Genomic DNA, 13,778 nt, shown 5'->3' on the forward strand with positions numbered 1-13,778 from the left:
AGAAAGAAATTATGCTCAGACCGTGGCATGCTAGTGCAGACCACTACCCATTAAGCTAGTCATATGTTTAACTTTTAATCATTAGAGTTCAGAATTAAGTCCCTTGATGCTAAGGGTTAAGATTTTTTTTTCAGAAAGCACTTGACTCTCAGTAGCAGGACTTAATATAGTCACTGGACTACATGTGTCCTGTCTGCCCACAAACTGAAAGAAAGTTTGACCAAACTTCCTCACACTAAGCATAGTACAATGATATGCCATGTGGTTGTACTAGAAAATGATTCCCTGAAACAAGCAGTATTATCTGACTGGACTAAGCTGCATCCTTGTAGGAAGAGGAAATTATTTACCTACAAGGAAAGCATGATAAGGAGTGGACTCCACAAATCATAACTGTGCCTTTAGTATTTTAAAAACATACTCCGATTTAGAACTTCCATTTCAGGAAGCAAGTTAGATTTGTACTTGTAGTACAGACATCTTTTCATACTATGCATTAAAGAATACAAGCACATGTCCATCTGCACAAGTGAAGACATACATGCATTGCATATCCAGAAAAAAACAGATGTCTTGATTAGTCTGGGTAGCTACAGTCTTACCCTCTTCACTAAGAAAGATTTAGCCAGTTGCATGTTATAAAGACGTTTTCACTTCCTGTCACATTATAAGACCACAAAGAAAAGGAATTTACTTTAATGAGGTTAGGAAAGAGATGCTATGATAACAAAGGAGTATTAAATTCTTGATGGAGAATAGTTCAGTAGAATGTTCACTGCCACCTTCCCACCTGTCAGTAAGGTGGCATATGTGAATTGTGAAGGCAGGTCACCAGCTCCTTCCTCCTCTTTACCAATGTACCTCAGAAGAGTGACTACCCTGTAACTGATGTGCAGAAACAAAGCAAGGACAAAGAAAGCAATGTCTGACATTTCAGAAATAGCAGAGAATCCAGCTGACCTCCATGTATTTTGAAACCCTCGAGGGGCACAGAGCTAGCTCCATTGCCAATGTGGTTCAGCATGTCTTCTGGGATGCCTGTTGGAGGACAAGTCATGCTCTTTGGTTCTCCATTCAAATTAAAGAACCCTGGAAGGAGAAATGTTATAAGGCATTCTGGATGAATAGAGGCTTCTAATTATTAAGAGAACTGCTACACTATCTGTAATAAAAATAAAAACATAAGAACTTTACTGTTAAAAAAAAAACTCTTAAAATATCCTAATGTTTTCAACAGCCAAGAGCCATTTCCACACCTTTTAAATTAGGGAACGGATTATTTCCAGGTCCTATACAGAACAATTCTTGATGGATCTTCTCTCTCTCTCTCACACACACACACACTGGCTCTTGCATTTGCTGTTTTACTTTCACTCATTGAGAGTGAAATTCCACCATGTGTAGAGAGGCACAAGGCACGTGCACCATTTCAGACCTGCTTAAGGCCTGAAAATAGAGGTCCACAAAGGTGGAATTTCCCTCTGAAGGAATAAAGGCAGGTAACATTACAGACAAATCACTTCTGTTAATAGTAGACTGAAAAAAAGCTCTTTTCGAAGTGATAAAGTGTTGCTTTTGCCACATCCATTTCTAATGATGTACTGACAACTGCACCTCTGCCAAACTGTCTTGGCATCCTTTCATTTGCTAGCATATGCAAACCAAGACCCAATCCTTCACTTCAAAACAATGTAGTGCCTGGCGAAGGGCTCAACAAAGGTGGCAAGATTTTGGTTCAAAAGGAAAGCACAAATGGCAACAACCAGTCTTACTGGCATTAGGGTATTTGAAGGACACTTACCAGGCCAAGGTGAATCAAGCCAGTGTTTAATGTGTAGAATTTTCTTATCCTTAGACCTAGTATAAGCTTCTTCACAGATTTTATCATATTTTGCAATTTCTTCCTACAGAACAAGTTTCCATATAAAAGGAGTTAGAGATTAAAAAAACAAAAATGACACACATGCGTCTGACGAAGTGGGTATTCACCCACGAAAGCTTATGCTCCAATACATCTGTTAGTCTATCAGGTGCCACAGGACTCTTTGTTGCTTTTTACAGATCCAGACTAACACAGATACTTGCTTAGAGAAAGTGCATACCATTCCAAAGTGATGAAACATCCACATTACAGCATACAAAATTCCAGTTTTTGATCTCAGTTACGCCAGTGTAAACCCAGAGTAACTCCACTGATTTCAGTGGAGTTATTGGAGTTCACTAAGCTCAAAAACTCTTAACACACATGTAACCATTTCTTAAAACAAAACCACCCTGCTATTTGGTTTTTTGGGCAGATTCTGCTGATGAGAGATCCAACACTAGAACAGCAGGTGGTATTCCATGTCAGCATCAGAACAGCACACGTAATTTGTCATATGTATGAAGATTAAGGTTATCCAACCGGCTTCTAGTGTCATTACAGGGATCAGGAAGGAATTCTCCATGCACCTATGTAGTTTAGCTGTATAACTGTCTTGGTGCATTATTTGGGTACTGTGGGCAGACTGCCTCAGAGCCACAAAAGTATTTAGGCTCCCAACCTCCATTAATTTCAGTGGAAGTAAAGAGCCTATACACCTTTGTGTTCCAACTTTTTAGGAATGTAGGATTCTACATTGAACCAAAGATCACGGAGTCTGGTATCCTGCCTCAGACAAGAACTGTGCTTAATAGTTAATGAGATGGCCCAGATCCACAGTCTCCCCATGCAATGCCTTGCTTTACAGTGCTGCTACTACTACATCCACTTCCACAAGCATAAAAGTACAACCTAAAGAGTTAGCTAGTTTAATATGAATAACTATATAGTAAAAAAAATGCAGATTTAATTTTGTATGGTAGTTCAGATTTATCTCTTTGAAGTCTGAGTGCAACAGATTCAATACAACTGAGGCACAAAACTAATGAATTTGTTATCCTATTCTGAGTAAACATCAGCATATTGCCTACAATTGCCAATTATATAAGATGCTCCAACAAGAAGCTCCCATGATTAGAGATGCTGTAGATATAATCATGAATATTTCAGACACCTCTGAATTGGTGTTGTCACAGATCCAAGGCAGGGAGGTGAATTCTGATTCCCTGTATCTCCCCTCCACTCAAGCTCTTTAAATCATATTAATTTGCAATTTTCAAAGGCTCCTGAAGCACTAACACAGCTAATATTAAACAGTCTTAACAGCCCTACCCTATCACTGTATCAGTATAAGAATTGAACAGAACCTGTTTTTCTGGGTACCATGTATTATTTTAATTACTACACAGCATTTCCAGTCCTCCTAGGTTGACAGTAGTTATGTACATAGCAGATCAACACAAGTGACTCAGCTTCACCAGTTAGAGACAATCATCCATTTTCTCCATCTTTAAGCCTTACGTCATGTAATCAATGAAAATTAAGCTCATCTCCTGCCACACATTTTTCCAGTAGTACTATTTTCTATTTTACGTAAAACAAAACAAGAGTCAGAAAAAGGCATAGAATGAAGGCAACAATGTAGTGAAGCAAACAGTAGTTAAGGAAACAGCATTTAGTCATTTCCTTCTGCGAACAGCATCGCAAACAGCCTTCCAGCTCTGCTGACATACTGTACCTCAAACTCCTGTAGTGTTACAGTCCCATCTGCAATCAGTTTGTCAGCATACTTCTTCAGCACTGGCACCTGCTTGTGAATCTGCTTGTACATCAGTGGCTGGGTGAACAAGGGTTCATCCATTTCATTATGGCCTCTCCTTCGGTAACAAACCTACACAGGGAAGATTTATATATGTCAATAACGAGAGACATGAAACTAATCTCTGAACATTTCCTGCTTTCTAGAGATTTATGGGCTTAAGGCATTAAAGTTGCTGCTCAAAGAGACATTAAAATCAACATAAGTCTCTTTGGGGTAAGGGCTCTCTCTTATTTTGGGTACAGCATCCAGCACAACAGGGCTCTGGTTGTGGTTGGGTCCTCTAGGCCAGAGGTTTTCAGCAAAGGCCCTGGGGGACCGCAAACAGGTTTCAGGCGGTCCACCAAACAGGATGAAGCCACGGAGCCTCACCACTTGAAGCCCTGAGCTGCGCCGCCTGAGACTGAAGCCTGAGCCACTGAGCTTCGCGGGGGCCCCTGTGGCATGGGACTCCAGGCAATTGCCCTGCTTGCTACCCCCTAATGTTGGGCCTGGCTTTTATATGCAGAAAAACAGTTGTGGCACACATAGGCCATGCAGTTTTTAATAGCATGTTGTGGGGGGTGGGGTTCAGAAAGAAAAAGGTTGAGAACCCCTGCTCTAGGCAGTATTATAATACAAGTAATAATGTAAGGGAGGGATAACTGCTTAACAGTTGCATTCAAGCCAATAAATGCAATGAGCGCAGCAAATGTTTATAAACACTTAGTAACATATTTGACATTACTGACTTACTTTAAAAGACTAGCACAAAATATGCAAAGTGAAGAGTTAAGATTAACCCAATACTTACTAAATCTACAACCACATCTTTATTGAATGTGTTTCTCCATTCTACAGCTATATTGCACACATACATCACTGCTTCAGGGTCATCAGCATTCACATGGAATATGGGTGCGTTGACCACACGGGCAACGTCTGTAGGGTATGGAGATGAGCGGGCCATTCGGGGATCTGTGGTGAAACCAATCTAAGAAAAAACAAGTGTCCATTAATATGTGAGAGAAAGGTGGTTTTTTTGCTTTTGTTATGAATGCCTGAAGTCTTAGTTTAATACATCGTTATTTACATGACAGTAATTATAGGCTTTTCACTTTGGAAGGTAATTTCTTCTTTAATTCATCTAACACAATGCATCATTTTTACATACTCATTTGGGTTCCACAAAATCTGTGTCGCCTATGCTGAGCACAGCCAGATGTGCTGACCATTTTCAGGGTATAATCATTCTAGTCAATGAAAGAGGGCTGGTATACACAATCTATCATGACAAGAATAAAACAAAGGAATACATGGGAAATCATTAGACCCAAATTGCTTAAGAAATTCTGTTTTTCACCTGGTTATTGACCACAACATGAATAGTGCCATTTGTGGTGTATGATGGGAGGTCACTGAGATGAAAGGTTTCATAAACCACTCCCTGTCCAGCAAAGGCAGCATCTCCATGTAGTAGTATGGACATGACCTAAGATAAGGGAGGAATGGAAAGAAAGCATTAGGTAACAGGAAGTGTAACTGTCAGTTCCTCAGGGCATTAACTTTTTGTTATGTATTATTACAATGCCCAGCACCATAGGCCCTGGTCTATGACTGGGATTCCTAGGAAGGACCACAATTCAAATTTAAAAAAAATGTAAGAAATCAGAACATGCATGCTTGGCTGCATTCAAACTGTTTTGTTTGATTCCCAATTGAGTGAAAGTTACAGTCTGAGGTTTCCAAGTTCAGGAACTAAGTTAATCAACCCGGTAATCAGTCAGAGAATTAGGAAGTTTTACCCTGTGCTAATTTAAAATTATTAGTTTAGTTCAAAGGCCAACATATCCAATTACACAAAGAAAAGTTTCAGTGTCTTGAAGTACCTCCCACTTCTGCAGCTCAAAACTTTTGTAAATAGGGCTATTAGAAAAACACACACATACACACACCAGCAAAAGTTATCCTAGCATGCTTGTAATTTTACCTTTTTCCCTTCTGTATCCCCTCTGTAAAACTGCTCAGCTTTGGTCTTCCCCTGAACAACAGGGTTTACTGCTTCCAAATGAGATGGATTAGCCACAAGCGACAGAGTGATCTTCTTATTTGTTGCTCGGTTGATCCTCTCATGGTACATTCCCAAATGATATTTTACATCCCCAGACCCCTAACATACAGAGACAGTCAAGGTTCATGTACACCAGCCATACAAACTACTTGCAATTCAACACTTAAAATTTCCACTTCATACTGAAAAATGAATCTGGCTAGCTGTTACGTGTCACACTGCATGTTATTTTTACTGAAAATAATTTAAAATTTTAAACATTTGTTTCTGTTTTAATACCTCAGGGTCAGAACAGAACACTTAATATTAACTAAGCACTGACAACATGCTTGTCTCTGCAAAATAGAGGAAGATGGTTGGAGCTAAAACAAATTATGTTAGAGAGATACCCTGCGACTCGAATTCACTGTTTAGAGTTAATGACTAGGAAACTTTCTGCATTTGAAAGATGTGCTATAGCATTTTGTAAAGAATACAGTTACCAGTAAACCCCATTGATTCTGATCACTTTACAAAACAAAATTATGCACTTTAATAGTTCCTGGTACCGCATATTTACATGGACAAGAACATCCAGAACAATTCAGTACTTATTCTCTATCAGTAATAAAGTTGCATGTTACCTCATCAGCTGCTTCAAGTTTTGGATCAAATTGACAGAAGATCTGCTCCAACTCCTTTCGGATGACATTGGCCAGTACATTCAACCTACCTCTAAACCACAATAGAAGGTTCTTTGATGAAATCTTACCATACAATTTTGGAAATTTAAAAAAAAAAAGAAGTGTATTTTAAACATCTAAAATACTGCCCCTTAATCCTCCAACCATTCCCCACCTCTCCCACATACCAGTGTGTTCCTACTGCATCTCCATTGGCACTCCATAGTGCCTAGGTATTTAATGGTAAGCTAGAGATTTCTCTTCTGTGGGTTTCTATCACAAGTCTAACGTGCCATCAGTAGAGTGCTATTATCTAGACCAGTTACTTGGCAATTATCATAGATGAGAGACTGGGGGAGTTTTACTTATTTTGGTTGTTTGGGGGGGAGGGAGGCACCATATTTTGCCTTCGGATACACATGCAGAGCTACTCTCATGCACACCCAAGTGCAGGCAGGATATGACCCTTTGAAAATATATTTTAATTAATGGTTATAGCAATAAGCTACAGAGGGCTGTACATTAACTGGCTATTGTTGCTTGCTTCAGTCATGTTGTGAGGCAGAAGGCCAAAAAATGCACCAGTAGCCAACTAACGGACCCTGGAGTGGATTATTGCTACCACAGAACAGCTCCTTCATTTCACATTTCTTGATTTTTGAGCTTTAGCTAAAAAAAAATCCCCCCAGTTTTGTGAAATTAATATAACATTCTGCAAGTATGAAAAATAGCTCTTAGTACAAGGTTATGAGAAAATAGCATGGAAGTTATGAACCCTTTCTCCTACTATGATGAATATAATATATCATTTGCTTATTTTTCCTACCTCTTCTTTTAAGGTTCCCTGAATTATAAGGACCCTTTCTCCCACTTATGAGAAAACTGACTACCCTAACAAAAATCAGCAGCTCAGCAGCTATGTTCCCAATACCAAAGTGTTTTCAAAGTTGATTCTATTGCTACCTGTAGCAGATTGAAACCTGGGAATCAAAGAAATCCCACAAGCAAATGTGCATCTCATTTTTGAAATAAAAGGATGTTTATTTCCCCTTTTTAAATGACTCTGCCCCTGCCTAAGATCTTATTCGTCAATAGTGTCCCCATTCCTGGTAATGACTTCCAGAGTATAGATAAGATGTACCAATTTCTCACATCTCAATTCCAAGCTCTCCACAGTGGGGAATGAAGTATAATGCCTGTCAGACTCACTTCTATTTCAAAGCAGGTACTTGACTAGTCTCTCATGATGAAAGCTTTAGCCCCTCACTGAGAGATAGCTCCCTTAGGATTCTGTGATATTGATACTCAATATATCTTTTAGCTGGGATAACTAACCTGTTTTACCAACCTCCCTAACACCACCGTATTCCCAGTCTCTAAAAGTGGCCAGAAACCTAAAGCAGCATATACCATATTGTGCAATTGAGTCCATTATTTGCCTTTTTTATTTTAAATGAACAGTTACCTGTGAGGCATCCCCATTATTACATATTCAACCCCCATTTCGCTGGATTTGTCAATGATGGTTTTAAGAGCAGGAATCATTACTTCACACCCTTCCAAACCAAAGCGCTTCTCTGAGGACCACTTGCGGGCAAGGAAGTCTTCAAATCTTGCCAAAAGAGGGAGAAAAAAGCAACAAGTTAAGAAAATGCATCAGATGGTGATTTTTTTTAAAATCAACTGAAGGGCATTTGGAGAAGTAACATAAGATGCCTACTGTAATTTTAGAGAAGACTTCTCAATACATACTCATATTTCTCAGAGCATGAATTTTATTGGGGGAAAATAAGTCTATAAAAGAGGAAGGATCTCTTTCTCTCCCACCCACCTTTAAAAGTTCTCACCAGCACTTTGTGAATTGATCCTGACACTTGGAAAATATTATGATGAACAAAATCAAACCATAGAAATTACGGCAAAAATCTCAGGTCAGATTTTGATTTTTCTAGTCTGCGCTCCCTACATGCATGAAGTTCCCACTGACTACGAAGGGGAAAGCCTCACAAGCAGGCAGAACGTCAGAAGAGTACACCACCCTGCAGATCCAAGAGGACACAAAAGAAAGTCCCATGTCATCTGGATGTAACAATGAGTAAATAATTCAGGGAAATGGCAGCATAAAAACTTGCAGCAGAAAACATGTAATTCCAGAGGAAATCTTGGAAACCCTATTCAGCGGCACAGCTCCTGAGACTAAGTAATGTAACAGTTGGTAATTTGCCAAGAGCTGCTACACTGGAATCTATGCCTCAGGAATCAGTAACTACAGACATAAAAATCTGTCCTTTACTGACAGTTCTATGTTGTTCCATCTTTTAATGGGTTAGGGCCAGAGGCACTGCACACAGTTAAAGAGGCTTTTAACAAACGCTGAAAGGATCATTTATAAAGCCTAAAGATATTGAACACAAAGAAAAATAAATCTCCATGAAATAACGTTAGTGGTTACATCATCAGTGTAATGCAAGGCCTGATAATGTCACAATGTCCATTAATACACATCTCCAAGTATAATGCTGAAGATTACCTTCCTTCTGATCTAAAACATAAAAGCCACAACAGCAGTGAAATGGAATGTTGCCAGAAAATTCTCCTAAACTCACCCAACAGTTTAGATCTAAGGCAGTGTAGAACCTTAAGAACAATGGACAGATCCTGAACTGATGTTAATTTGATAGCACCATTAAAATCAATGGAACCACACTGATTTACAAAAATTAGAGGGTCTGGCTCCTTGAAAGCAAAAGCCCTCTAGACAATGGGTGAATTAAAATGGCAGCTGTATCTGCGATTTTCCATCCTCTTGGGGCTTGATGTTAACTCAGTAGTGCACAGGGTAACTTCCCCCTCCCCTTCCAGTTAGCAAGTGTATTTACCAGAGCACATTGCCACTGACTTTGGAAGCATTTTCAACATTTCAAAGTGACACCTTGCACTTGGGATATCTTGCATCAGGGGGATTCTGGTTATATATGTTTAGAAATAGCTCGTTATCCTAGTGTCCTTACCAAACGCAAGTCAGAAATGTTCACGAGAGGGCAGGCAGTAGATGGACAAGGCTGATAAGTTGTGTTCACCATGTATTAAAGCCTTGCATACGATAGAACAGTCACAAATAGATAACATTAAAAGGGTCTCCTCCTTCCTGTCTCCCTTCATCCACACACGAGAATACGGAAAAAAAAGTTACTAACCTTTCCATAACTGTTGTTCTTCAAGATGCATTGCTCATGTCCATTCCATGTTAGGTGTGCATGCGCTGCATGCACTGTCACCAGAAATTTTCCTCAGTGGTATATGTTGGGCTGGTTTTAGCATACTCTGGTGCCACATGATTATGTGCCGGTATAAGGGGCACTGCTGGCCCTTCACCCTCTCGGTTCCTTCTTGCTGGATAACTCAGACAGAGAGGCAGAAGGTGGGTTGTGGAATGGATATGAGCAACACATCTTGAAGAACACCACTTACGGAAAGGTTAGTAACCGTTTTTTTCTTTGGGTGATTGCTCATTTCCATTCCATGTTAAATGACTCACGCGCAGTACCCAAGAAGAGAGGCTTGCAGTTCCTGGACATAAGGATTGCAATACTGCTTTCTCAGGTGTTGTCTCGAGCCTGTTGGGTGATGGCATAGTGGGAGGAGAAGGCACGCACTGACAACCAGATCACTGCTCTGCAGATGTCTTGGGCCAGAAACACTGATGAGGCCTGAGTTCTCGTCGAGTAGGCAGTCAAGATGGCAGGAGTTGGGACGCCTGCCTGCTCGTAGCATGTACGAATACAAGAAATTATTCAGGATGAGATTCTCTAGGCTGAAACAGGTAGGCCTTTCATCCTATCTGCTATTACCATGAAGAGCTGAGTGGATTTACAGAAAAGCTTGGTCGTCTCAGTGTAGAAGGCTAGGGCATGCAACATCCAACAAGTGGAGATGCTGCTCCTCTGAATTCCTGCATAGTTTTGGGAAGAAAACTGGCAGGAAAATAGCCTGGTTACTATGGGACCACAAGACTACTTCTGAAAGAAATACTGAGTGGGAGCACTGTTGAACCATGTCCTGGAAGAATACCATGTACAGCGGTTCTGACATAATGGTTCTGATTTCGGAGACTCTTCTGGCTGAGGTAACGCCACCAGGAAAGCGACCTTCCAGGAGAGATACAGCAGAGAGCACAATGCTAGTGGTTCAAAGGGAAGGCCCATGAGTCTTGACAGGACCAGGTTTAGGTCCCATGGCAGAATTGGTTTGTGAATCTGAGGGTAAAGTCTCTCTAATCCTTTAAGGAAGCAAATGGACATCTCATGTGAGAAGACTAATTAACTATGCTGAAGAGAAACCACTAAATAAATGACTTGCCAAAGCACAAGGAGTTGTCCCAGCAATTGTCATGGCCGGTCAGAAGGAACTGAGAGGGCGCGGGTCATAGTGCCACTTATACTGGTGCATAAGCATGTGGCACCAGAAGGAGGTAGAGACAGCCCAACGGATACCACTTCGGGAAAAAATTCTGAGCACAGTACACACGGTGCGTGCACGTCTAACATGGAATGGACATGAGCAATCACTCAAATAAGAACAAAAGCTTTCTCTTCCCCTTCCCCTGGTAACATCTGGGTTCTAAAATATCATTTGGAAAAACAAATCCTTTGTGGCGGTTCAAGAGGCCAATATGCTCATATGTGGATAGTATCAGGATAGGAGGTATCAGTGCACCTCACCTCAAGGACTGCCTGTAACATCTAAAGAAACATAAGACTTGGTTACCACCACTAGAAGGGTGTTCTACGGCTTTATTAGTATTTTGATCAGATTCTGACTAGTCAATATTCTGAAGAAGAGAAAAAGGACATGTTGCCTAGGGCCTGACATCTTAGATGTAACCTCCAGGTCCACAGGATAATTTGAACCAGCCAAGTCAGAAACTTCCCAAACAATCAATTTGGTAGTCTCATAACACCCTTCAAGGGACAATGGCAGTTAATTCAGGCCAAGGTTGTTAAAGCTGAAATTTCACCAAAGAAAAAAAAACCCGTCAATAATTATATAGATATATGCAAAACAAACTTTAATAACCTAAAATTTTCCCTGAATTAGCTGAAATTCAGGTTGAACTTTCACAAATATATTTTACTTGCGCGCGCGCACGCACACACGCACACACACACACACAGTGATTTGTTTGTTTGTTTTTTTAAAGTAGCAGCTTTCATTAAATTTACACATCCTCCCTGCCAGACTGTGAAACTAAACACATGGGGACTTGTATATGAGAAGCAGGGAGGGAGAGAGACAGACATGCCTAGAAAGGCCTTGATCCCACCAGACGGTGTGCAGCCATTAGAGTCTGGCCACATGAATCAGACTGGACAATCAGGGCCTAACATTGCCTATGTTTATCATTTGTGAGAGTCTCCAGAGATATACAATGGACATATTTTCTAAAATAAAAAATTGAGTTAAGTGCCATTTCTACATCTACCAGTAAACAAAATGTTAGATTATTAAAACTGAATTTTAAAATCTAAGGTGATATTAGCAACATGCGAAGGAATAAACATTTTAAAAAAATGATTCTTAGCATGATAAGCTACAAGACTGCAAACTCAAAGAGTATGAAGCAGATTTTGCACAGCAATGGATTTAGCACTTTCAACCTTTTTCAGTAGGAATTGTGTCCACAGTTGGCTGGGACAGTAATTCATCTAAAATACTTCTTTCTGGATTTTCCATAGACAAAACAAAATTTGGTAAAGTGTTTGGCTCCTTCCTGTTGGTCAAAATTAGGTCCCTCCACAGCTTACACAGGCAGAGGTAATGCAAATTTCTGCATCAGGAAGATAAATGAGGAAACGTCATACAGACAAGTTGTTTAACAACTCGTCACTCAAATGCCATGTTCACCTGACTATTAAGTGTCTGACTAAAATTCCTTTCTGTTTCATTAACATTTAAAATTGGACAAGAATGATGCACTGCTGTCTCCCCAACTGAAAATATTGCCAAACACCACAGACAGTGACAAAAACTTCAGTACCTTCTGTTAGAACTTCATTTGTAACAATTTTCTACTGCCTTTCTCTCTCTTTTTTTTTTTTTTTTTGGGGGGGGGGGGAAGAATCTAGTAAAGAAACATATTCCCATTAATCACTCTCTAAATCAGTGTCACTATCTTGTGCTGACTGCAGCGTTTGTCAAAGATGCCAGATGGCCAGCACTGAGAAATGAAGTCCTGTCCTGTAGATAACTATGTAGAGAACAGGTAGCAAGCCTCGCTCCCCATGCAAGAAGGTAGGGAGGCCTTCATACTCTATGACCTCGCCACAGAGACAGTCAATATGGGTGCCAATGGGGGGAGTGATTGTTGAGATGTGGATTTCGGTGTACTGGGAACTAGATGCCTCCTTCAACTTGTTTAAAATTCAGATCACTAAACAGACAGGAGATGAAAAAAATCTGTGGGTTCAGACACAGTGCCATGGTAGAGCTGAATTTGCCGTAGCTCAGAAGAGGCGAAACAGACATGCCTTTAAGTTACCTTTATGCTTCCAAATCCTTTTCTCTCCTGGTACAGCTTTCTGAAACCTGGGAAGTGCACTAACCTAGTTTTCAAACTTTTTTTCTGGGGACCCAATTGAAGAAAACTGTAGATGCCCGTGACGCAACGGAACTGAGGATGAGGGATTTGGGGTATGGGAGGGGCTCAGGGCTGGGGGCAAAGGATTGGGCTGCAGGAGGGGGTCAGGACTCTGGGCTGGGGGTGCAGGCTCTGGGGTGCGGCTGGGGATGAGGGGTTCAGGGTGTGGGAGGGGGCTCTGGGCTGGGACAGGGCGTTGGGGTGCAGGAGGAGGTCACAGCTCTGGGCGCAGGCTCTGGGGTGGGGCCGGGGATAAGAGGTTTGGCGTGCAGGATGAGGTCAGGGCTCTGGTCTGGGGGTGCAGACTCTGGGGTGGGGCTGAGGGGTTTGGAGGGCTCTGGGCTTGGGGGGTGCTCAGGGCTGGGGCAGGGCTGTAGGAGGAGGTCAGGGCTCTGGGTTGGAGTTCAGGCTCTCGGATGGGGCTGGGGATGGAGGGTTTGGAGTGCAAGAAAGTGTTCAGGTTTGAGGGGGGCTCAGGGCTGGGGCACGGGATTGGGGCACAGGGTTGGGGCATGGACTTACCTTTGGTTGCTCCCGGTCAGCAGTGCAGCTGGGGTGCAGAGGCAAGCTTCCCACCTGTCCTGGCACCATGGACTGCGCTGCATCCCAGAAGCGGCCAGCAGCAGGTCTATCTTCTAGGCAAGGGTGCACAAGTGGCTCTGTGTGACCATCACCCACAGGCACCGCCTCTCCAGCTCCCATTAGCTGGTGCTCAGGGTAGAGGCAGCACATGGAGCCCCATGGCCCCC

At 41.6% G+C, this 13,778-nt stretch overlaps 1 protein-coding gene across 3 annotated transcripts in view; it reads right to left on the reverse strand.

The window, feature by feature from the left end:
- OGDHL (oxoglutarate dehydrogenase L) overlaps positions 1-13,778 on the reverse strand; it is a 118,419-nt gene that overhangs the window by 54,314 nt on the left and 50,327 nt on the right. For all 3 annotated transcript variants that reach the window (XM_050959087.1, XM_050959086.1, XM_050959088.1), the window contains exons 7-14: positions 7,858-8,004; positions 6,354-6,444; positions 5,650-5,829; positions 5,023-5,151; positions 4,474-4,653; positions 3,600-3,752; positions 1,802-1,904; positions 961-1,089 (exon numbers count right to left, since the gene is read on the reverse strand). In XM_050959087.1, coding sequence (XP_050815044.1) covers positions 961-1,089; positions 1,802-1,904; positions 3,600-3,752; positions 4,474-4,653; positions 5,023-5,151; positions 5,650-5,829; positions 6,354-6,444; positions 7,858-8,004 — 1,112 coding nt within the window. The remainder of the gene's footprint in view (positions 1-960; positions 1,090-1,801; positions 1,905-3,599; positions 3,753-4,473; positions 4,654-5,022; positions 5,152-5,649; positions 5,830-6,353; positions 6,445-7,857; positions 8,005-13,778) is intronic.

This window comes from Gopherus flavomarginatus, chromosome 6, assembly GCF_025201925.1.
Source record: "Gopherus flavomarginatus isolate rGopFla2 chromosome 6, rGopFla2.mat.asm, whole genome shotgun sequence".
Taxonomy (NCBI): domain Eukaryota; kingdom Metazoa; phylum Chordata; order Testudines; family Testudinidae; genus Gopherus; species Gopherus flavomarginatus.